Source organism: Pholcus phalangioides, unplaced genomic scaffold, assembly GCF_987345545.1.
Source record: "Pholcus phalangioides strain wild (caught in Gottingen) unplaced genomic scaffold, Ppha-v1.0 ptg000012l_1, whole genome shotgun sequence".
Classification (NCBI taxonomy): Eukaryota; Metazoa; Arthropoda; class Arachnida; order Araneae; family Pholcidae; genus Pholcus; species Pholcus phalangioides.
This window is the reverse complement of record NW_028301605.1, coordinates 23176016-23202205: the sequence shown is the minus strand read 5'-3', so window position 1 is coordinate 23202205 and position 26190 is coordinate 23176016. Positions and strand designations below refer to the sequence as shown.

The 26190-nt window shown below is 38.0% G+C and overlaps 1 protein-coding gene across 1 annotated transcript; it reads right to left on the bottom strand.

Moving 5' to 3' along the window:
* Positions 1-17948: 17948 nt before the first annotated feature.
* LOC149079883 (uncharacterized) lies at positions 17949-24438 on the bottom strand. The gene is made up of 2 exons (XM_089239941.1): positions 24388-24438; positions 17949-18887 (listed from the first exon to the last, which is right to left on the bottom strand). Exons 1-2 carry the CDS (start codon positions 24436-24438, stop codon positions 17949-17951), a joined length of 990 nt encoding a protein of 329 aa, XP_089096067.1.
* Between the last annotated feature and the right edge of the window lie 1752 nt (positions 24439-26190).

Here is a 26190-nt window from a genome sequence, read left to right as displayed (position 1 = left end):
TGTTTGCCTGTTGCTGAAATAGCGATGGGAGTGTCAAGGTAGGAATTCATCTAATGCTTGATTAAATAATTAATAGAATTTTGTACGATCTTTGCTTCTAAACGTATTGAAACCAGAAATCGAACCATCCTCAAATAGACAAAAACTCTTCCAAGAAGTTTCCCTCATTTTCCCGAAAAGATAGACATACGGTAGAACCTCATTATAACGGACGAATAGTGGGTTGAATGTTGTCCGGTTCACAACAAAATTCTTATAGGGAGTGTAATGCAACACGGTGTTCAACAATGAAAGTACAGTAGTTGGTTATTGGTTATAAATTTATTATACAGGGTGAACTGCACCTAAGCGGAAGGGGATAATATAGACGAACCCAAGTGGATCATAAAACACCGTAGTCCTATGTAGGAAGAAAAATGTGTCAAGTCTGAAAAAAAAACCCAAATTTGTGAAGTTTCTGAAACGTGAACTACGCATGTAATTTGGATAAAGCAAAAAAAAAAAAGAATCCTGTAAGATATATCGTCATTTTCATCTCGAATTTCTGGATTTAATTGCAAGCTACAAGCGCTAAAAGATTTAAAAAGTGCAAAATCGAATCGTCACTAAAATCTGTAACCGCCAATTCCGAAAACCACCCTTCTAGCTACTATCGATTTAAATTGATCAGAAACTTGTCCATTCTAGCAGCTTTCAAAAAAGCCTATATGAACCATATCTGTGTTCTTGTTTACGAGAAATTTAGCCGTTTTTGTTCGCAATAAATCACTTAAACCTTCGTCCGTCGAGTGATCGACGAAAATTCGGAATTGGCGGTTATTGATTTTGGCGGCAATTGGTTTTGTAGGAAAAATCCTATAAGTTTGCACCACCTCTATCAGGATACCTGAATTAAAATTCGAGCTACAAGCGCTTAAAGAGATTGGCGAAGTGCAAAAGCAAGTTTGCGCCAAAATCTACTAAAATGTCTACTTTGACTGATTTCTAGGACTGAACTCTACTACAACGCTAATTTCAGTGATGTTTGTAAATTTATAAGGCTGAATTTCACCAATATAGTTTGTTGTGGGGTTTTTTTTTCGAAAATCGGCAGAATGTTCAAGTGTTTGGTAAATTTGACCAATCGTAGCTAAAAAGGAGGGGGGGTGGTTGCGAAATTGGTGGTTGCCTGGTTTTTTTTTCGACGATTAAATTTTGTACGTCGCCAATCTCTCAGCGCTTGTAGCTCAACATTAAACCCAAATATTCGGATGAAAATGGTATCAACTTATAGGTTTTCTTTTGCTCTTTTCAAATATGTGCTTTTTGTTTGCGTGTGGGTCTTTCAAAAAAATTGACAAATTTGTGGGGTTTTTTTTTTTCAGACCACGCATTTCCTATAATGCATTGTCCACCATAACTTGAACACGGTTAGAGATAAGACAGGGTTGGCAGAGAGAATGTTCCCCTTGGACTCGTCTATCACTCCTTTCATTTGGCAGATTAGATATAGTTCAAACTGTATATCAAATAGAGAACCACCTTCAACATGTAGGCTTTAAGGATGAATGAAAAAGATGTGTTACGTATACACTAGCGGTATGCACCATGCAGCGCATCTATGTTTACACAAAAACAACACAACAATAGATGTTTAATCGCATGTTTGGAAATGCTTTTTGAACGAGTTAATACTTTTTAATGCTTAAAATGAATTTTAAACACGTCAGATAAAAAATAAGCATTTTTTATTTTTATTACAATTTTTCTTTTACTGCCCCGGTATAAGCGAAGTCCGTTGTATTGAGGTTCTACCGTACGCACGGTCTGACCCTAAGCATATGAATACTGTCGAGATTTTTATGAAGTGTTGTACCCCTGTGATACCGGGTGTTTCAGGAGACACTTCCTATCTTTCAATGACACAACTTGGAAACAGTGACAGAAAGAAAGATTGAAAATAAGTGGTACGTTCGATGGGCAGGCTTTGGAGTTTTAAATACACTGGTGTTTGCAAAATTAACTACAATTCCAACCAACAGAGGATGCCAGGGTCGCCTCATTTCCCGACTTCTTTCTGAAAGGTCATTTGAAGGTCATAAGGTCATTTTCTACAGCAAGGTTCCTCAAACGCTGCATCAGCTTGAGCAGGTTCATCAGTGATCTCATGATCTTGCTCCTTAACGGGGGCGATGACTCAAATTGTCGATAGAACCTGGGCCGTGTACGGTCAGAAAGAAAGGTTCATGCCTATCCATTACAACAGAGACATTGCAGGAAAGTGGCTTTAAACTCCACTCTTCACTTTTCTCATGCTGTAGCTAAGTTACACGATCTTTTCGAATCCATTGTTTTGTGATTTTACCCATGTTAACAAAGCACAGTATCACACATTGTTTGAAAGATATTTCCCAGAGATTGCGTAGCCATCAATTGGACGAAATTGAAATTAATTCCACAAACCGGAGTAATTGAAATTCCAAGCCTGCCTTTTAAATGAGTGACTAGTTCCATCTTTCTATTCATCACTGTTTCAAGTTATACTGTTCCAAAGTTAGGGGAATCCTTTCTCAAACACCCTTAGCATGGTTAAGGGATCTCAAGGTTGTGATTTGTACTCCTACTGGATTGCTACTGATCGTTGAACGAAACCAATCCTGTACTATTTCCGGTGTCTTCTCGTCTGACACGTCGCTCAATTTTTGCATGAATGAATGATACGTGGTACTTATACGTATGTGGGGACGAGATTATAGTTTCATCTCAACAAAGATCTAGTCTCAGTGGGTTCAGATTGACTGGGGTCACGAGGGTACAGCACACTGTAAATATTCAGGTCTGCCCGTAATTGTAAAAAGCACGTTATATGCTATTAGCTCAACCTTATATTAAATCCTTCAATATCACGTGACATTCAATTCAAGTCCATATGACTTTCAACACCTCACCCAGTTACGGTTCTTTATAATTTAATGTTCATAATAATGTACCTAAATTTTACAGAAATTTATCAATTATTTCACGCATCAAATAGTTTTTAATGCTTTGGTGCCATCTGTCGCTAAAATTCTATATCAGAAAGAAATAACTTTTTGAATAAATTTCGTGTTCTGTTCGACAAATTTGCTCCTAGAATTACTTAATAATAGCGCGCTTTCTTGATATTGTTTTTAAAAAAACCATTGCTGTACGTGAAAAGTTTTTATTCTCATATCTAACATTAATTCACATAGTTTGGTTATAGCAACGCTTTTTTAATTTCGTGGAGGTGGGACTGATTCGTAAAATGGTCCCCTACGCTCAAACGTTGATTTACTCTGGAATTACTGAGCGGTCATTCTGACAAGTATTCAAACTTCGAATGTCATTTGCAATTCCGCTTTCCAAAATTTCCATTTGCGACTTTTCCTCATTTGTGAAAAAGAATGTTGTTAAAAGGAGCAAAAACGAAAAAAAATTTAAGCCATTCCCTGTTGGATTTTTAACAATTACTTCTACCTGATAGAACTACCGAGCGGTCATTTTGACCGCAGTTCAAAATTTCGTTGATTAATAAGATTTTAAATGCACTATGAATTAATTTTTTAGGAGAGAAGTAAACATTTTTTTCTCCTAAAACTAGGCTACAGAATCGTTCACGTTTTGTTACGTTTCATGCATAAGCAAACGTACAGGATGTTTCAAAAGAAGATGGGCTAATTTCTAATAGGTGGTATAGAATGCATTGAAATATAATCTATTTTTTGCTTTACAAAATACTGGTAGAAAACGTTCACATAGGTGACAGAAAATGCCTTACAGGGCAATAAGACCAAGGAGGTGAATCAAATTTTATTTCCGACCATGCATTATGCAATCGCAGGCCCGGGTCGGTGTGTCAAAGTGTCAACTAATTGGGAATAAACTACTAAATCACACACGACTGAAGTGCGGTGACTGAATAATTGTATCGTTGTAGGCCTGCTGCTCTCGGTGGGGAGACTTTTTAATGGCGAGATTGGCTCACATTCTTTCCTCGGGGAGTTGAAAATGGTATAGTGACCTTAGATATAGCCGTATTTTATCGGACAGAACCATTGTTTTCCACATTATTTGGGTTCATTATAAAATCACATGATAAGTGACAAAACGGTTTGCCTTTTTCCAGCAACCTTAAAAAAAAATTGGCAAAATTGTGTATCTCATTTCAAATCAAAATAATCAATGCAACTGGCAAGAAGAAGCAGTAATATTTGTTTGATAATTTTTATCAATGCGGCAACCACGGTCATTTTCTGCACAGGAAGACCGGGACCTACAATTTATTGCCGATTCCGAATGGCAGGCTTTTCTTTATATTCATCGAGAGGTTGGTACGCTAACTATTTGAGATGTGGACCTCCCTGCTGTAGCAATCTTTTTCTGTGGTCATGTCGCCGCATCAGATGTACCCCTGTGTCAGGAAAGTTTCTGACAAGGACGAACCGGGTATCGACCCCTCTAAAAATCCTTTGGTACACCATCTACGCCATCTTTTCGTCATTCAAACTCCTTATCATTCATCCTATCATTTATCATTCATTATAATATCGTTATAATTCTTCCCTATCCTGCTTTTTCAACGATTAGACATAACTTGGAGCTACAAAATCAATTTATGTTCAAAGGTGGAGAACAATCAGTTCTTAGGCTCATTACTCAAAATAATTCAAACATTCAAACGATTGAGAGTTGCGCCCATATCTCAAAACTGCTCCGATCTTCCCGGCATGAACCTTTTATGGATTCCGAGGGGAGGCTTGATGGAAAAATGAATAGGTTTTATTGGCATTAAAACTATTTCAATTATTATTTTGGATGTTTTCCCTTTACAGATATTGACGAAAATATTTTTACAAATATTTTGTTATGATTTTATTACCAATATTTCTTATTATTTAGGCCTCTGGCCTTTCCAACAACAGAGGGCAACAAGAGCAAACAAATAACGTTCATAAGCATTACAAAAAAATATATTTAAGACGATATTTATTCATTATGGACAGTGGCGCAAGCAGAATGAGGCACGGGGGGCTCGTGCCCTCCTCCAACATGATTACAAATATTTTTGAATACCTTTGTGAAATACTTAAAATATCGAAAGGAAAATACCTTTATCTATGCAATCTAAAACAATTTTTCATATTTCAAAATGCTTTTTTTTAAATTAATGACTGAAAATTCTCTGGTAAAAATTCATTGTGTTCACCTTTCCCCAAACCCTGTGTGTGCCTTATCCAACGTACGGCCCTAGTTATGATCTACCCCGCCGGAGCCTATATTAGGATATTTTTCCCCCTGCTCAACGAAGAACCAGTGGCATAGGTTGGCTACATACAACCTGCCCCAGCTTGGCCTAATGATTTTGGCGAATATTTGCTCCCAGAAGCCTCTATGGATGACTGTTGGTGTTCTTAGACTAATGTGGGTTGGAAGGTCGGGAAGAAAGGTGCCTTCAACATTTGACGATCCTTGCTAATGGTAGAGCGGCCACACAACTCGGCCATGACCAACCTTGGAGCGTATTAGGCTGTGCTGGACACAAGTGTGGGCCCTAATTAAATCCCACGATGGACCATACATTAACAAGCACTATCAAATTAATTAATTGACCAACGACTTAAGCAAATTCGTTATTGTGGTTGAAATGCAGATACAATACATCTTGGGCTTCATGATCTACTTTAACGCCAAGTTTGCTCGCCAAAATAGATTCATTGATTTATCTGATAGAACAGAAAGTTAACGTGTTGTTGCGTGTTTGGTGATTAATTTAGGTAAATCTTATTCTGCGTTCAAACCAATTACAGATTCAGATGAAACAGAAAACAGTCAATATGATAATTTATTGAATTGATAATTTTCAGAGATATTTCATAAAATAATTCGATTTCCATTTCTCCCTCGTCTGTAGGGGTTTTCCACTGCGGGAAACAGTTTGTACGAGACTCGATCATCCTACAAAAATGCTCATCTTTCTCGTTAGTTTCGATTGAAAATCCAAGAAAATAGAAATTTATGATTTTTTTTATGATTTGACGTGAGAAAAATCTTTTCTCCTTCATATGTATTCGAGGAATATTCTCCTTGAGAATCGATGAAAAAAATATTGGAAAAGTCAAGTGTTATATCGATTTATTTTTTGTTTTTTTTTTCTTTTTCAAAGGCCTCTCCATCGAGTTTTATCTCCGGCAGCCATCTTGATTTTTTTCCCCGATAATTATTGAACCGAATTACTCTCCATCGTAGGAATAGGAATAAAAAAAATGTCGATATGGTTTTTTTTTATCGAAAATTATGGTAATGATATCTCAAAACGTTTCTGATAAGAATTTTTATATAGTATTGCCATTCATTGAGAGTGAAAGTGTCCGAAAAAGAAATAAAAATCCTATGATGGATTCTAAAATCAGAATAAAATATACAGGGTGTCCTGTAAGTGCTAATGCGGCCTTTATCTCATCAACCGTCCGTCGTAGCGGTATGGTTTCAGTTCAAAAAATGCTCAAAAGGCGTTCAAAAATTACCCTGTACTAGTTTTGAGAGTGAAAACACAGTGTGTCACGAAATAAAAGATTTAAATATTTAAACGCCCCCCCCCCCCGTCTTCTAGCTTCCAATTAGAAAGCCGTTGCCCTGTCTTCTCTGAGTCCAACGAAAGAGTTCAGATCCCGTGTTTTTAAGTGCAATATTCGAATTCAAAATTCTTGCTGTTCTTCCACAGCTTTTTCTGCCTTTTGAATTCAAAAATGTCTCAGCGAATATTGCACTTAGAAAAGTGGAATTTTTACTGTTGGCATCCGGAGAGATACAGGGCAACAACTTTCTAATTAGAAGTTAGAAGATAAGGAGGACCGTATAAAAATTTAAATGTTTTGTTTTGTAACACACCGTGTTTTCGCTATGAAAACTGGTACAGGTTAATTTTTGAACGTCTTTTGAGCATTTTTGAAACCATACCGCTACGACGGACGGCTGATGAGATAGAGGACATATTATCACTTACAGGACACCCTGTATAAAAGTGCCTCTGTTTGTTGAAATCACTTGAAATCATATAAATTGAGAGAAAATACAAAAATTTAGATTTTCCTACGGTCCTAGTCTAAAAAAAATTCAAATTAGTCAAATTCAAAATCCCATTTATTACAGGATATTCCATTATGTTCGTGAACAATTTATAAATTCATAAAAATTGATATGTTTGAATGTGCGGTTTTCGAAAAAGCTACTCCTCGCGTAATGGGATTTTTATTTGGTACAAAAATAAAATATTATTTCAAATTTTTGAACATAGAAGAACAATGCACGAAAGCAAGTCAACGGTAACGGTTATTGGACCTGAACCTTTCTTCAATCTCTTCTGTGTCCGAAACACTACCGAAGCTTTAGCCGGTGATTATTAACTATCGTAAAACAACTTCACAATATCTCTTTATCCAACAATGTCAACCTCAAAATGAGGGGAAAAACCTCATGTAAGTGCCAGTAACAGGAAAATTCAGAAACGGGCTGTTATTCTGACACCCTGTATTTTATAGGACTTTGATTTGCATATTTCCAATGATTTTCTTCCGTACAGTGCTCTTTAACCGACAAAATATTTGCACTACATTTTTTTTCTATACAAACAAAAATCTCCTTTGTGAGAAAAACTTTTGCGCAAAACCGTATTCAGATATACCGATTTCTTCAGTCTCTATCAATTTTTAAACTTCTTACGAATTTATGGAACACCCTTATAAAATAAATAAATTTACCTTGTAGCATTTTAATGGAAATTCGTCGGGATAGACATGACTGAATTCTTGATTTTGGCCCCTTTTTTACGGGATAAAATTACCAAGTCTTCAAAGAAATGTTGAGATGGTCTTAAAAAAATGTCTCGCTCTCAAAAAAATGTGGAAAATATCAATAATTTCAAACTATCGATAGCTCGGCAGTGCTATCGATAGTGCGGCTATTCAGATAGTGCGGGATAATTTTTAATTTAAAGAAAAGATGAAAATAGAATTTTTATTAATTGATATTTTTTTTGATTAGAGTAGTGTCCAAATACTTTAATTTTTCTCTAATTTTGATTTTTATGAGGGTGAAATTACGACTGTTATTTTTTCCCATTTTCGCTAGACTTTCTAAAGTGATTTTGAGTAGGTCAAATATGCCTCATCCCCCCTCCGCCTTAACTCAAAGATCCTTTCTTTAGTACCCAGACTGACTCATCCGCCAACTTTGAACAAAAATGTAGCGTCATTATGATCACTACAGCCAATCGCTGTCCCCCCCCCCCCACCTTCTTGTTTTCTTTCAAGTTCTGAGGCATCACTTTCTGTTGCACCAAATCCCCACGATTATTGTAATTTTGCGACTAAATATGTGATCGGATTGACGCAAGTAACAAGTGTTTGATTGAAAACGTCACCAAACTGTGACATTCTGTTCACCATTCACTAATGTCTCCAATGAATATGAGTCAATTTGACTAACCTTTTTCTTAATTCGGCTGCAGTTGCTTTTTTTTTTCTAAAAGCCAAATTCGTCCAACGCAACGTAGCTTTGATCTTTCTTCAAAGAAAATCTTCAAAGTTCATAGTTATAATTTTCTCCTTTTTCTTTTTATTATTATAATTTATACAAAGTTTGATTCGGCAGTCACCGCCCCACCCCCCACCCCGTTTGAAATGAAAATCCAATAAAAGAGGCTATGACATAAAACGACATGAAAATCATCAAACAGCTTGAAATTTTCGACTAAACAGCTTGACACAATTGGCACAATAGTTTGGGACAATAGACAAATCAGCATGCAACAAACGACAGAACAGCATGCAGCAAACGACAGAACAGCACGCAACAAACGACAGAACAGCATATACCAATTGACAGAATAGCATGTAATATCGAATAATGTATCGATCTAAAAGCCCTTAATAATCGATAGACTAGCATGCGACAATAACAGAACAGCATGAAACCTTAACAAAACAGCTTGAAACCATTTACAAAACAGCTTGAAACCATTTACAAAACATCATGCGCCCAATAACAAAACACCGTGCAACAAATGTCGAAACAGCACGAACAGCTGACGTAACAGCATAATTGGCATAATACCATGCAGCAACTGACGTAATAGAAATTTTCTCCTGGGTAGTTATCATGCAAGAACTCCCACACAAGGAAAATAGCACTGAATATAGATTCATTTCCCTCCTAAGAAACCTAAAACCAAAACCGAAAATCTAAAAAACACATCATTACAACCAAAAACCGTATGCACCATAAAGGATTAAATATGAATCCCACACAACTTTTCAATAACAATTTCGGAAGAAAAAAAAATAAGAAGTAAATTATCTTTAAGCCCTTATGCTAAGATGTCATCAGGAGGAAGAGAAAAAAAAAATCATTATCTTATACATAATTTGCAGCTTTTTTTTTTTCTTCCGAGATCAACCAAGTGACCCTATCGCACATCTCCGCAACGTATTGGCGTACGGACGCCCACACACACAGGCAACAAATGGGCGGCAGGGAAAAAAAGAATGGTCCCGGGACCACCCACAATGTGAAATTTATGAGCGATTTCATATCAAGAGGAGAAAATATACAGTGCTGAGAAGACAAGAAAACGCCTTTAGGGATATATCTAATAAAATATGGTTCCCGTCTTTTTTCGAACATTTTTCTGGGGTTGGCCGCGTTGAAAACGTTACAAAAAGCTGAGAAAATGAAATAAAAGATGATGTTTTTCGTTATTTTTTTTTAATTTTTTTCCCTTCTCCTCCATTACGGTCTTATTCTATTGAGGACACTTCTTTATTTTATATTACCCGGAATATTTTTTTTCCTGTTTTCTTTTATTACTTCGACTTCTTTCTTGGTTGAGACAGTTTCGCTTTATTCGTTACTTTTTATGGACGTCCATTTTTTTTCTCAGCCATGTTTAAGTTCATAAGGTTGATTGTGGTGGGGGTTTCTTTTTTTTGCCCTGAGTAAGTGAGGTAATATATTTTACCTTGCTGTGTGTTAATAACATCAACCACTAAAAAGTAGAGAAAGTCTTTTCCCTTAGAAATGGTTCTCTTTTTTCTTTCCCTCAGCTTATGAATGCCCTAAAGTTAGGTTTTCGTAACCGCGTCTGTGTTCGGTTTGGACTTATAAATCGACGTTAATTTTCGCGGAATTTTCTTTTCGCTGCTAATTTACGAGTATGGTTGATGGTTCTCAAGAAAGAGATACAGGCTTTGAAGAAAAATTGCTGTTTTCGCAATTTAAGAGAATATTTCGACGATTTCTTTGGGATTTTTCCGTGAAGTTATGATCTTGTCGTGATGCTGTTTGTCCCTTTTCTCTTCCTGGTTTTGTCATATAAACCATTCTGTAACCATCAGGTATTTTTATTAGAATTTTTTGTCGAGGAATTTTGAGTTTATAAATTATGAGCTGATCATATATAATCATTATAAGTTTTCCACAGGATTTTCTATTTTTAAAGTGAATATCACTTATTCTGAATTAAATTGTCTATAGTTTATGCCATACAAGAAGAGTACAAGGCTTCGAAAAAAATGAGGAATTTTTTTTTTTTTTATCCTGGTGCAGAATTAAGAGTTTCCACATATTTTCGAAATTCTGAAAAAAAAAAAAATTCATTAGTGGACACGTTTCAAGAAAAAAATTTTACCATGAAACAGTCACAATACGCAATCACAATTGTGAGTGATACTCATCCCCACCGCCACCAGACCAGAACTGTCAGTGATACCCATGAGCGGAGGAATTCCCGAAATCGCCGTTACACGCTCAAACATAAAATTACTCTAATATACCCGGTGTTGCCCGGGTAGAAAAATGGGAAAGAAACATGGGCGAACCTGCGTTATTACAAAAATAAAAAACAAAACATATTGCGAACTAATTACAAAAATTGAAAACCGAACAGTTGGTGACCTAGATAATGAGTGAGCAGATGAGCAAGAGGGAGAGTTAGTGAGCATGCATGTGAGAGAGTGAGTAACTCATTCACTCCTTCATTCGGTCATTCGATCAGTTGGTCGCTCTCTTACTCATTCAGTCATTCACTTACTCACTCGTTCATTCACTCGGTGCCGATCTGTTGTCGAATAGAATGAATTATTTGTCGTGAATTTCTCTCTCTCTCGTGGCGGTGAGTTTTAGGTAAATCGTGGCAATCCGTCCAACTCCTGCAGCACCTCAGTTTTCAGTTAACTCCTGGATGGCTCCCAGAGTAGGATGGCGAACTGTAGTTGCCTTGAAAGAGGTTCCCATAAATGCTTATAAACGATTTGGTCTGAAGATCTAATTGGAAAAATTCAACCGGCAAATATCTCGCATTCAAGATGATTATCGGCAAAGTGAGATCTATCACTATAATGAAGAAAGTGAAGCTAATAAAAAGAGGAAACTGCCATCGAATTTCCCGAGGCTGTTTCATTTCACTGATGTTGCACTTGCCGCCTCGGCTCAGTGGGCACGGTCTTGGAGCTGTTGTGTGACGTCACGACCCTGCTACTTTTATTTTCTCGCAGACCACATCAGCTTATAATACGTATTGTACTGAAGAGGGTTATTTTAAATTTTAGTTGCTTATTTTTTTTACTGTTTATATAAATGATCTCTCGTTTATGGTGTTGCTTTTTGTCACTGGTATAGGCGGGTGGTATTTTTGTAATATTTTTTTGTGATTCTTTTGTGCGAATGTGATAAAACAAATATTGGTTATTCTGCGATTGCAACTTGCAAGAACAATTCTCGAAAAACAAAGAAGTTTTGGATTCAAGTCATATTTATCATACTTTTCTTAAACACCCAAAGACTTGCAAAATACGGGTGTCCAAATGTAAAAGGCTCGATCGAGTAAACTGTCGCTCATATTTGTTTCCCCATGTTTTCATGTTGCAGTTGTATTGGTAAGAACGAATTCCAAGGCTTTTAATTCCAGCTACAACTAATTCAAATGGAAACAAGGAGGTAATTAAAAATTATTAGTTCAGTAGATAATTGAAATGATCCGTCTCGAGTTGGCTTTCAATCAACCCAATAAAATTAACTGGCTCACGTGATTAAGCTGAAATGAATCCGAGAAAAATATTTTCAGTAGGGGAGAGAAGAGTTACCCCATAAGCGAATACAAAACTTCTCATTTTAAATGTCTAAATGGCTGAACAAATAAACAGATGCTAATGAAAATGATCGAAAAGATAATTTTTGAAATAATTCAGTATTATTTGGGCAGTACAGCAATTGTCCAAACTACCGTATTTAATTAACAAGCTAGCAAAGCAGATGCACTCGATTCTGCAGGGAAATGACGTCAGCTGGTACCAACTCCAGTGCCTTATGACACAGCACTTCTTGCATAACCCCGAAATTCCTTCCCTAAAATTGACATTTCTCAATTAAAAAAAATACGAATGGTGGATGACTGTAGTCCCATCTCAGTGTCTTTATCAACTTAAACGCGTTGGGTAAGGAAATTAAAAATAAAGATCGCAGAGTCGTCGCCGTTTGAACCAAAAAAGAAAAACCTTTAAAATAAATTGAGAAGGATAAATATATATATCAATAACTCACCACGTAATTCGAGCAACAGAATGTAAATATTCGGGGGGGCCTTAGGTGATATTTCATAGTATATAGTGCGATCAACGCTCAATAGATGGCGCAAATAAACAAAGCCACTAAAAAAATTGAGTCGGTAACTTTTTTACAGACATGAATATTAAAAACCCAAAAAAAAATTTTCACATCCTATTCATCAATGACGAGATAAAAGAAAAAAAATTCCCTCATGCATTATCATCTCGAAAGCATTTTACGCTTTGAATGATAATTGAATAACACACTAGACCAATCTCGAAAAAAAAAAATTTCATTTAACGCGAGAACTAAAAAAAAAAAAAATTAAATTAAAATGGCGTCGTGCATTCACGCCTTCCACTCCGTTAAGTTTTAATATCTCATGAGACACACACACACAAAAAAAATTCACATTTTCTTTTAAATTTGAAGCGTGTAGAGACGGGGGAAAAAAATGTTAACATGGCACGTGCTTTACTTACATCATCATCATTTTAACGAGAGAAAATGGCTCGCAAATTAAAAACATTTTCTTTTTACACCAAAAAAAACTTGGTTTTTAATTTTGTTTTTTGCCCTGTATATCCTCGATAAACTCCCTGCAAGTTAAATCCATTAGGCACTTAAGGCCCTTATGGAGTAAAAGAAAAATAAAACGATATTAGTCGCATCTCATCTTCATCTTAAGTTGGATAAGAGAAGAGAGAAAGGAGGAAAAAGTCATTTATCCCCATTAGGGATAAGTTGGATGATAAAAAAAAATATATAGAGAGAGATAGAAGTAGCCTCTCTCCATTAAGAAACCATGTGTAAAGACTAGTGTAATCCATGGCGGAAGAAAAGAAGCCCAAGAAGGGCCCTATTGCGGCGAACTGGAGGCAAAAAGCCTTGAAAAGTTTGTTATGATGGAGAGGCAAAATCCCCCTTAGACGTCAAAAGAAGAAGCAAAGTTATGTACGCGTCCGGATAATGTCGTCTCATTAGCATCGGGATCGTGGAGGATGGGGGGGAAAAATAAATAGGGATTTTCCATCGTGTCAACATTTTCCTTGACCTCCGTCCAACTGAAATTATCCTGTTAACATATGCATGGGGATGCGTGTCGCGTTTTCTACCAGTTCGAAGTGGCCGCAGAATGCGTTGTTTACGCGCATCAGTTGAGAGTTCGGTAAATTGATGTGCCCTCGAATGAAGATGGAAGTGTCTACAGTAACCTCATAGGATTAAATCAAGGGTGCTCAGACTTTAGGAGAGTGCGGGCCACTTCATTAGTTTGGAGACGTGTCGCGGGCCACTTAAGTGTTCTGTAAATAGGACGTGAATCACTCGAGTGAACCACTGGTCACTTGAATCATGAGGAAATGTGCCGTGGGCGGCTCGAGTGATCTGTAACAGTGCCGGGGTTAACTTTAGCTACGTGGAACTACACCCCGGATCACTTAAGTGCTCTGGAACTGCGCCGCGGGTCACTCAAATAATCTGTAAATATGCTGCGGTTCATTTCGGGAATGTGCTATGTCCCGCTTAAGTGTTCTGGGAATGTGCTATGTCCAGCTTAAGTGTTCTGGGAATGTGCTATGTCCAGCTTAAGTGTTCTGGGAATGTGCTATGTCCAGCTTAAGTGTTCTGGGAATGTGCTATGTCCCGCTTAAGTTATATGAGAATATGTCCTGGGAGCTTCTCAGAGTGACCTGTAAACGTGGCTCGAGTCGCTCCAGTGCTGTGCAACTGTGCCGTGGATCACTCAAGCTATCTAGAAATGTTTCACGGGTTGCTTTAATGATCTGTAGAGAAAGAGCCTGTTCCTCATAAGTTCGGGCCCTGGACAAATATGAATTTTGGAAAGGGACTCTCTTATATGTAGTCTCCTTTCAGAAACGCTGGGAATACCATTTGGGAAACGCTTTTGTATATCCTTCCGGGATCTCACTTTTGTGTGTGCGTGTGTGGGGGGGGGGGCGTGCGTGAGTGCGATTTTATTCCACGGTCTCGTGCTTGTTCACATATATGTATATTTGTATACTTCTTTAAATGCAGTATTTGAATGCATATCATCGAAGAATCCTCGAGGCACCCTAAAATAGGGAACCCGAACTTCTTATATAACCTGATCGTTTTCGTATTTTTCATACCCTCGCTCATGCTTTTTATTATGAGCTCTCGCACATGCTTTTTAGAATTCTATCCGAGAACATGACTCGGGATCCTTTAGGTCCCACGCCTGGGTCCCGATTTATTATTATTTTTATTTTTACTTATTCGTTATGTACAGTCTCGCACTTTTGTTTTTATTTATACTAGTACGTGTTACTTTGAATCTTGTATTTGAATGCATATTGTCAAAGGGTCCTCTTGGTACCCAAAAATAGGGTCTCCCCCGAACTCATTGTATAATCCGATTCTCTTCGTTATATGTTTCGCCTGGCACATGTTTTTCCTCGTAACTGTATATGAATGCACTAGGGGTCCTTCAGGTCCCATGACAGGGGGACCCCATTTATTATCTTTTCGCTTTGTTTCTCAGAATTTTCTCCGGCATGACCACGTACTCCAGATCGATGACCTTATATCGCGTAAGCGACAGAGGCTGGTCGTGTTAGGTTCGTTATGTTCTGTTCTGTACATCTCCGAATAAAATATGGGAGCAGGAGCACCTTCAGAAAACCCAATCGACGGCTTCGTTATTCATGTTTCCAGAAGCCATGCATTATATCATGTCCTTAAAACCTCGCTATACATAGTCAGTTTTGTGGGATTGCATTCCCACTATTATCTCTATAATATGATCATATCACAAATTGCTCCCTGTAATACTGATATACGATATTTCACACACACATAACTCATGAGGTAGGCAGATGCACGAAGCACGACTGTCGTCGAAATAATACACAGTTTTAAAATGTGTACAGCATACGCAGTTGTTAGCCGATCTCTTGAGAGCGAACGTGAGAGCGAGAGCAGCATCATTAGCAACGCGACTAACAGCATCGAGAGTTCAACTCTCGGTATCGAAACACATACTTCTCTGGTCGAGTGGCTAATCGGGAGAATGCGAATATCCGTGTGTTAAGTTTTCCCACCCACCCACTCACTCATTAAATTATCCATTCACGAATGCATTAGTCTAATACCGAGCAGGCACCGATATGCAAATCGGCACGAAAGGAAAAGCTGCCAGGAAAGAGTGGGGGGGGGGGGTGTTGTTGGAGGAAAAGGATTCTCATATGCTAATCGCTCCAGGCTTCTACGGCGAGTGAAATGGGGGTTCCGGGATCCGCCAGGAAATAGCGCGGTCGGAAACTTTGTCCGGAGATATACATATCTCGAGCCTGTTTCCTCCAGTATCGTGTATTGTATATCCTTCGGCATGAAAGGTCGAAGTGATAATTTGCTAAATAGATTCCGGTGCATCAAGTATGCAATTAGCCGAGAGCACACAACTGATTACATTTCGCAGAATTTGAAATGTGAGACTGACTACACATGTCGGAACAAACACCTGTCAGGAAACGCGTTGCGAAATTGCTACAAGGATTTTCAGCGGAAAGCATCAGTGTGAACAAGACAACGCATGGCTGATGTATTTGTTAGAAAGTGGTGCGCACGTCACACTCAAACTCTACGGCAACGTTTCTGACCTGTAAAATGGCTGAAGCAATTCGACGGACCACTTTGCAACCCGTATTACAGGGATATTCCCGTGTTTTTGGACGTTCCGACTTTTTTTTATGCATTTGTTCCGTTTTTTAACGATGCTTATTTGTAATATTAAAGATTGTGCAGGAAGATGTCACTCTGCCTTGTTATTGCAACAGATGTGGAAAACTGGCTCAATGAAAAGATATCGGTGTTACATGGAAAATCCTATACAAGTCTAGGAAACGAGCCATACTGCCTATCAAACAATGAAATTGCAAGGTACAAGCTCAACGTTATAAGGAACGCATATGCATTAAACTGTTATTATAAGTATTACTGTATAAAAATACTAGAGCGAATAAAAACATGGTTGTAAATAAAACATGGTTGTAAATAAAACATGAGTTGCAAAAAAGACATGGGCTTAAAAAAATTTGCTTCATTACGTAGGAAATAGGAAAATTTATGCACAATTATTTACTGAAGTACGAACAGATAGCAATCAATCAGCGGATCAATACAAGCAGTGCCATAACTAGCCATTCCTGTGAAAGAATTTGTATTTAGGCCCCTGCTGGGTCATTCTTGGTCTCAGAATGGCCCATTTAGTCCCCCTTCCAGGTGAGCCCTGTGCGGGTGCACCTGCGGCACCTGCCTAACTACGGCACTGAATACAAGTACTCTCACACCTATACATGTTGCAAGAGAATACATATGTATAGGTGGGAGAAGGATTCACAAATTAAGTGCCTATAAAATTATGTAAAGACATAATGACTGGTGGTATTGAACTTCAGCATCCACGGTATTGGTCAGCATCCACGGAAAGAATAAATCGTTGATAACAGATGATCTACAACTCGGATTGACCAAGTTAGAAATTGAAGCCAGTAATTAGCATTCCATTTAAAATAGCCTCAGTTCAAATCTCTCCCTATTCGTTTTGTTATCTGCTCATGTAGCTATAATTACCATGGCAATGGATCAACCTTAGCAACCTATCATTAATAGTCGACAAAAGTTCTCTGTTGGTTTTTCACCTTCCAGATACTTTTAGCAAGCTAAGAAACTTTCTTCGTCATAGCGAGTCCCGTAGACTGCATAAACATATCTAAATTCTCAGCGAAATTCGGCGTGAAGGTCAATTCTACACTCAGTTGTTGACTGTGTCCTTGTTCATGAATCAGCAACGTCCATCGCTTATTCACGATGGTTAAGATGAAGTTGGAGACTGGGGAAACCGCGAGACGCCCAGGCTCTGCCACTAGAGCTCCTCTTCGGACCCCCCCCCCCGGAGGGTGCAGGTCCAGGGCATCTCCGGCAAGACCAATATTTATTGATATGTCAAAGATTACATATAGTGCAAGGAAATTAAAAATTATGTAAAACGAAGAATCAAATCAATCAAGTTAAAGTCAAGGTGCAACGGGCACGGATAATAAATAATCACGGAAAGTTGTATAAAATAATATCGCAAAAGGCGCAATCAGAAATTTGATTGATCACAACCCCCATGAAATTGTATGATGACAGAGGGGCAGAGCACCCCATTGCGCTCCGGCAGTTCAATGCACTCAGTCCAATTCGCTCTTGATCACAGTTGAAGATCTTCTCCGGGACACTTGATTAGATTTAGGATTAATCCTGGTCCTCGCCTTCAAACAGTGCCACCAGCGCATTGTCAGGGTGAAGCCGCGGCAATCTCCTTAACGGAGGCGCTGGTACCGGAGTTGCAGGAGCTGGAGGAGACGGATCAATATTATCTTCTCAGGATGTTCCTCAAGGAATTTCACCATTTTTCTTATCTTTTCTCTTGAGTCCTCTCGACGTAGTATGCCAAGCATCCATGGTCTGTGTAGATGGGCAGTCGGCGAACGGAAGTGATAGGGTGTCGTTTCTGGACAGCATGTGGCGTAGTGCAGGGGCGTGCCAGGCTCAAGACAAGAGCATTTATCGCTGGCAATCACTTTTAAGCGATGTAAGGTTGCCGGGAAAGGCCCATGACCGGTGACAAATAAGATGAGCTCTCGTGACCTGCCCCTGCTCCTAGTACCTACTTTCTTCATAACTTCATGAGTTGATCTTCCTGACGCCTCCGACATATCCCAATGCAATTGCCAATTTGCTATCATGTCCCTCCAGAGGAGTGATTTTGCGTGAGAAGCTGGATATAAGAGTTCGTCGTAAAAGACTCCGGTATTGGTCGCTTCTTTGGCCGCCGCATCCGCAAGCTCGTTTCCCCACTGGCCGTTGTGGGCTTTTACCCAGGAGATGCGTATTGATGGGTGACATACAAGTATACTCCTTATCTTTCTCGCCATTGCGTTTTCAGAGAGCGGGTTTAGAATGGCCTGGATACTCGAACGGCTATCGGATCTTATTACAGTCTGCTTCCTGTTTGTAGCTGCATCCAGAGCTGCTGTAAATATAGCGAGCATCTCAGCTTGATATACTGAATTGATTTCTTTTAGTTTAGCAGCCCATTTATCCCCGATCTCCGTTCCCACGGTTTTTATACAGGCAGTTCCTTTGCCTGATTCTAGTTTAGAGCCATCAGTGTAATATACGACGGATTTCTCCTTAGGTATACCGTCCTCCGAAGATTCTAGAAATACTTGGTTGACCTCCAGAGATTCTGCAAAGTTCTGTTAAGATGAAGCTGTTTATCCTAGTCGTACTGCTCCTTTATCCAGGATGGACTCCCCTCTCTCTCCTAAAGCCCCTTCTTTCACACACACCTGTTTCGTCCGGACGGAAAAATGCTGTCCCGGTTTGCCCTCCGGTCGTTGTCTTTTGCTCGTCGTTTGTTATTCGTTGGGCCGGCTGCATCGGAACCACTGGCCGGAAAAAAATCTGCCCTCCATCCTTTGTGAAAGAGCCCTATTCTTTCTTCAGTCGACTGCTTCAAATCCACCAAATAAAAAAGACGGCCCGGCATTTTTCTCGTCCGTTGCGTGAGTGTGTGTTAGACATCAGCATTAGGAGCCTCAACTTCTGGATGCTGATGTCTTTTCGGTGAAATATGTACGCTGTATATTATTCAATAAAATCACTTTATTTGACTTTTGCATAATGTTGCAAACCATGCAGTCCATGTCATCCATTTGACTGCTATAATTAGATAATATTTCACCACAAAACAAACAAACAGTCCATATCCTCAATCATCAACAATAAGCGGATCAATCACTGATTTCAATGGATTAATCTGTACAAAAAAAATATTGAATGCGGTGCTACCACCGAAGAAAAATAATCCCACTGAAAGGAAAAGGATTTCCATAGTCCTGAAGAAAAAAAAAAAGAGGAATAACGCTTTTGGCGATAAGGGGGTAAAGGAGTCGAATAAGAAATTGGATGGAAAAAAAATCTGAAAAAAAAATCTGGAAAGGAACCAGGAGTGCTCCTCGATAAATCAGGAAACGGGAACCGGCAACACGGAAATCCGTAAGGGTTGTCTTTCTTATTAAAGGGAGAAATATAAAAAAAAGGGGGAAGGACATTTTCTTCTGCTGGGAAGGTGAGGAAGAGGTCGAAAATGCTTCGAATTCGGGATCAGACAGGAATACTCAATAAGAAAGCTGACAGAGCAGCAGGAGAAGAAAGCCAGAAGCCAATGCATGTGTGTGTGCGAAAGAGAGAGAGAGAGAGAGTGTGTGTACCAGAACGAGCAACCATGATTTCTGAGACCTTGGGACAATCCTTTAGAAATCGCGATTGGAATATCAATTCCTTTTACTCTCCTAATACAAGCCTTTCCGAAGAAAGAAGATGGAAGTATGGCTTGAATAGCATATCATATATTTTCCTCTAGCGCAAATGATGGCCGAATCCTACCACCGTATTTCTTACGCGGGAGAGATTGGGAAATTTTTTTCTACAATTTGAACTGTAGGGAAGAAATACTGTGTGTGTGGAAACCCTCGTTTCAGAGATATCTACAGTGGTATTAAAATCCACGTTTGAAAATGAGGTGTGGAACCGAAGCAGTATCTCTGGGTATTAAGTTCCATGCAGATGGCATCCATTTAGATATGGCTCTTTTTTTAGCTGTTTTATATGCTGGACATCAGCCGTCGTTACGCGCACGAGTCATTCGATTCTGGTGTTAATTCTGTGTCATATTATTGTTGGATATGGTGATAAGGATGTATGTAAATTTTCGTTGAAAATATATGCTAAGCTCTCTCATTCACGGGAAATTTTATTTCCGAATGGTAATGTGTGGACACTAAAATTTGATTCTGGATCATTTCTTTCTTATTCCTGCTTCCGTGATAGCGACGACGAGTTCCATTGAGGATCCTTTACATTCTGTAAATATCTTCTAGTCTTGGAAGAGAGAAACCGATCGGAGACTGGAAGGTTAATTAAAAAAAATTGCCGGCTTTTTTGTTCCTCGGAACTTCACTTCGCAAATACTTTAATAAATACAAACACAAAAGCCAAAATAGGCGAATTGTCCAGCGAGGTGATTGAAAAAAGATGGCTATACAAAATAACGATGTCAAATAGGTACTTATAACCAAAATATGGCAACCCAATATAAAAGCATATATCCCAAAAGAAAAAGCTAATAATACTATTGTTCCGGATAATGTCTCTCACACAAGTCTTTGAGCTGAGTAAAGGACAAAACAAAATGCAGAACGTCACAGATTTATTGAACAGCTAATTTATTAAACACGCTGAAACTGGGAGTCCCTGACAGACAGCTTCTCATGCGTGCACACGAGTTCTCTCTTCTTTAATACGCTTTGGTCTTCTCTCTCAATTACAACTGTTTGGTGCGCGCTTATTTTTACGAGGAAAAAAAGATCGCGAAACCTGGAGAAGGTTCCCGTGAGATCCCTTTCCTTTCTTTTGTTTCTGAAAATTTCTCTGGCGCCAAGACATCATTCAGCGCATCTGTGTTGTCGCCAAACTCGCCAAGTTTATCAACTTGTCGAGATTTGCAGAGAAGTGCACTAATTACTATTTCTACATAGGATAATGATAAAGTAAATATGACTATTTACACTATAATGACTATTTACACTATATTTATAGGCAAAAAATGACATAAATGATAAATAAGGACTATTTACACAATTTTTGTAACACCATATAATGCACTGCCCACAAAAAATAGATTATGGTTGTCTTATCTAAGTATGGGTAGCTTCTCGATTTATTACACTATGTTTAACGTACTCAATTTTAACGCGTCAATTGCATTAGAATTCACGTAATGTTCCCCCCCCCCCGGAGGTAAACTCTTCCATTTATTAACAACCTCATTAAATAAAAACTCCCTGTGCACCGCAACCTGGAATTGTCCCTTACTAAACGTGGTTCCCCTACTTTTAATTCCTTGTTGAAGCAGTTGATTGACGGTGTAATAATTTTAGGGAAATAATTATTGGACATTTTTAACCATTACCAGACAAATTCGCCAAGAATGATTCGGGACGGGCAAGAAAAGGGACCTTCCATATGAAATGTTCACAATTTACCACACTTTCCGCGGGTTTGCTTTAAAATCAGCACTCCAGACGAAATTTCAAGTCTAAAATATCGCAAAATATACTAATACTAACAAGCACACGTACCTCGTAAACATCCCTCTGAAGGATTTTGAGAAGCGAAGCAACTGGTGCTGTAGTGGGATTTAAAGATTTCGAGTACACGTGAGTAGGATTTTGAGAGTTGAAATACCGTTGCAGGACTGAGATTTCGAAAATCGCAGCACTAGTGCTAGAGTACGATTTTGAGAGAAAGTGAAGGAGATGAATTTTTAGAGTTGGAGCAAACCTTCAAGCTCAGGATATTGAAAAAGTTCAAGTACGGGTGCAAGAATAGGATTTTCAGAGTTGAGAGGTACGGATGCAGGAACTGGGATGAGGGACGTAGCAGCAGAAGTAGCTACCTCACTATGATTTGGAGCACGGGTGCAGGAGCAGGATTTCAAGAGTTGAAGCACATGCAGGAGAAAGATTTCGAAAGTTAGACCTCGAGTGTAGGAATGCAATTTGAAGAATTGGAGCACGATTTCAGGTTAAGAGTTTTGAGAGTCGAAGTGCAGGTGCAGGAATAGGATTTTGAGAGTTGAAAGAAATTGATTGAAAGTACGAGTGAAGAAATATAGAATTTCTACTATTTAGAAATATAGAATTTCTACTATTTAGAAATATAGAATTTCTACTATTTAGAAGTATAGAATTTCTACTATTTAGAAGTATAGAATTTCTACTATTTAGAAGTATAGAATTTCTACTATTTAGAAGTATAGAATTTCTACTATTTAGAAGTATAGAATTTCTACTATTTAGAAGTATAGAATTTCTACTATTTAGAAGTATAGAATTTCTACTATTTAGAAGTATAGAATTTCTACTATTTAGAAGTATAGAATTTCTACTATTTAGAAGTATAGAATTTCTACTATTTAGAAGTATAGAATTTCTACTATTTAGAAGTATAGAATTTCTACTATTTAGAAATATAGAATTTCGTATTTTGAGGAGAGGTATTTTATTTCACTCAGAATTCTGAGGTTTTGAGTTGCAGCAGTAGCATTTCAAGCGTTTAAGCACTAGTGCAGGAGTTGGAATTTGAGAGATAAAGCGGAGGTGAAAGAGAGCTGCCAAGAATTCAGAAAGTCGCTCAGGTTAAGCGTTTTTGAAGTACGAATGAAGGACTTTGAGGGTTGAAGCTGTATCAGTAGGATTTATAAAGAGTTTCAGCACAGTCCGTAGAAATGTGATTTCGAGAGTTGAAGTACCGTTGCAGGAGTAGGATTTTGAGAGTTGGAGTACTGTTGCAGGAGTAGAATTTTGAAAGTTAGAGCACTAGTGCTGAAGTTCGATTTAAGAAATGGTGCCTAGTTGAAGGAGATGGACTTCGAAGTTTGGAGCAAACATTCAGGATAAGGATTCTAAAAAAATGAATACTTGGGTCTGAAAGGAGATGAATGTAATAGAGTGGAAATAGGATTTCGAGATTTAAGACATAAGCGCACAAGTATGTTCCTGCTTCAACTCTCAAAACTTCACTACTGTGAGGTGAGTTCCAGAGATGAAAAGGAAATTAGGAAAAAATTTATGATTTAGGTGTGATCGGCCATCGACAAAACGTTGTTTGATTACAAACTATCGAGTGTATTGTGAAAACACGGTTGCGTTACCACAATCTTTCTCTCGTTTGTCTTCATTTATCGGCTACTAGGGTAATTATTCCTTACATAATCACGAAGTAACCAAACGAAAAAAACAAAATACCTCTATCAACCGACTCGATCTGGTAACCAATGTTTCGCGACCTCATTAATAACGATACATCAGGATCAGTCCAGGAACTACTCGGCGATCATGTCAAGAATCTGAGAGATTCCAGTTGAAATGTTGCCAATGAAGTTATCTACAGCGTGAGAAAAATATATATAAAAAAGAAGGAAAGGAAAAAAAAAAAAATCAGATACATAGAATGTATGTCTTCATTCCTCTCTCAAATCCTGAACTTTTTCTGAAGCCATCAGTCTTTTAAAGCCATAGGTTGCTTTTCACAAAGTTAGACGCGATACGACCACTTCTTTCTCGAAAGATTTTTAACGTCTCGGGGTTCTCTATATAGAAAAACCGAAGAAGAAAAAGTGGTTTTTCGAAGAACTCAACTGTAAAAGGACTTTTAAGGAGAAATATATAAAAAAAAAAATTCCAACGTAGAATGGAAATTTAGAGAAGACTACATCAACTTGATTGATGTTAGGTTCAATTTTTCTTTTTTCTCATTCTATTTTTTCCATCCTATGACTAAGGTCATGTTAAAAAGGGAGAGGAAAGGAGAAAAATGAAAAATGGACGTTGAGGTTCTTCTTATATAGAATACACACATAGTGGAGAAGAGAGGGCTCTGAGTCTTGTCTCTTTCCTCCGTGGTCTCCTTTTTTCGTAGAGATCTCGGAATAATTTCTCTTGAGTCTTCATGAAAAATTATGGGCTTCTCTTGGAAATTTCTACAGGAAGAACGTATTGATTGTTATTATTATTATTATTATGTATTATCCCTGATGACATCGTTTGTCTGATGCATTTGACAGCATTGTGTGTTGTGGGTGAAAAAATATAAAAGCATGGAATATTACGCTTTATTATTTGGAAAACGTACGTGTGTTGGTAACTGTAGATTTGGAAGCTTCAAGCCCTCGCGGACCTTCATCTTAGGATTTCATTTCACAACGTGGTAACTAAAAAAATAAACTTGCTGAATTTGAATATCGGAAAAGAAAGGATATACAGTCGGACCTTGTTATTCGCGGGGGTTGCGTTCCGAGAGTCTTCGCGAATACGGAAAATCCGCGAATAACCAAAACCATAAAATTTTGTTTTGTAGCAAAGAAGCGTGGGGGGAATATCTGCCATGATTTCAGTAGTAATGTCTTATTTTGTCATTTCTTCTTCATTTAATTAAATATTTGGAATGTGTTGGCAATGCTTCGTCAACCAAGTTTTCTACATGTGGAGAATTGGTATTACTATGCGTTATTTCTTTGTCAATGGAATAACCCATTGACCATTTAAACTTGAGAATATTATCCTCCGCTATGTCGCTCATATTGAACTTGTGTCTCCCGCTTATTCATGGGGATATATATGACTTCAGTTTCAGAAGTAATCATCTTGATTAATTCTGCCTCAATGTATCTGGATTTGCTATTTAATTAATTATTGGATTTCTTCTATGTCCATATCATCGATACATCCTTCATCAACTTAACATGAAAATTTCTTTTATAACCTTTTCGATTCGAACGATATAAATGGAAATGTCCTGGGACACAAATTGAAGATGAAGTTTTTTCCAGCATAAATTGACTGATTCCATATTTATAGCTCCCACGGTCACAGCAGTGACACGAATGACATTAGCGATGATGCGATTCATTTATAACTTGACACGTTTAATATTCTTTGATTCTGATACACAATTATCACAATTAAATAACGTGTATAGTGAGTCTTGAATGCTCGCATAATATCCGGATCAAGCGACTGGATATGTTGTGTCGTAATTATAAGACATGTAGAGGACATCCTGCGTGGTGGACATGACATTGCGCATCATTAAGGTGTCGTGAACTTTGTCATTGACACCTTAGTGATGTGCAATTGACTTAGTTTTGTTATGCATAGTGAATATGTTGAATTTTCCTTGCAAAGTTTTTCTTTTTTTTTACCTTTCAGAAAAATTTCCAGAAGCTCTAGAAAGGCCTGGAGAACTAACGTTAACACGTACAATTTATATTTTGTTCCGATGCCAAAAAAAATCGCTGGAACAGTGTTTGCTTATGAACGATAAGACCGCCAATACGGAAACCACAAATACCAAATCCGCAAACATCGAAGGCCTACTGCACAGTCGAAGCTTGTTATAACGACCATCTGTTACTGCGACAGCACAATTAAGACGGCAGATACGATAAATTCCAAATGTTTTCTCCTACTCGCTTCATGCAATTTTTTATCTAATATAACGACTTCAAAAAATCATTCAATTCATTACAACATCCAAAATCGGCTCTCTACCCTACCCTTGTTTTTGCTAAGCTTGTTTTGCTACAGGAGAGCATTTTGTTAAAAAAGAAAAATTGTTTTTTCAAAATTCCGATACAACGTCCGTTTTCCGTTCAATGCGTGGGATCGTTATGACGGGTGTCGATTGTATAAAGCAAATACCTCACACCGATAGTTCCCAATGTGGGTCTCCACTGGCATCTAACATTGCTCCGTTGGGCATTTTATATTATACAATGAAAGTTCGTATGTAGGCCTATTCCATGTATGCAATATGACACGTTTACGATAACAGATGTCATGGGGTATTAGCCCTCTTATTACTTCTAATAAAATAGTACATTCATTCTATTAATGAATGAAATTTTGACTTTGGAACATCCTCCAACAATTCACA

What these genes read in the sequence shown, in the direction of transcription:
- LOC149079883 (XM_089239941.1), bottom strand. Translation starts at nt 24,438, where the DNA reads ATGAAGGTCCGCGAGGGCTTGAAGCTTCCAAATCTACAGTTACCAACA. An exon ending in ATCTACAGTTACCAACACAC is followed by an intron (nt 18,888 to 24,387) that starts GTACGTTTTCCA and finishes TCATCTTAACAG; the next exon opens with AACTTTGCAGAATCTCTGGA.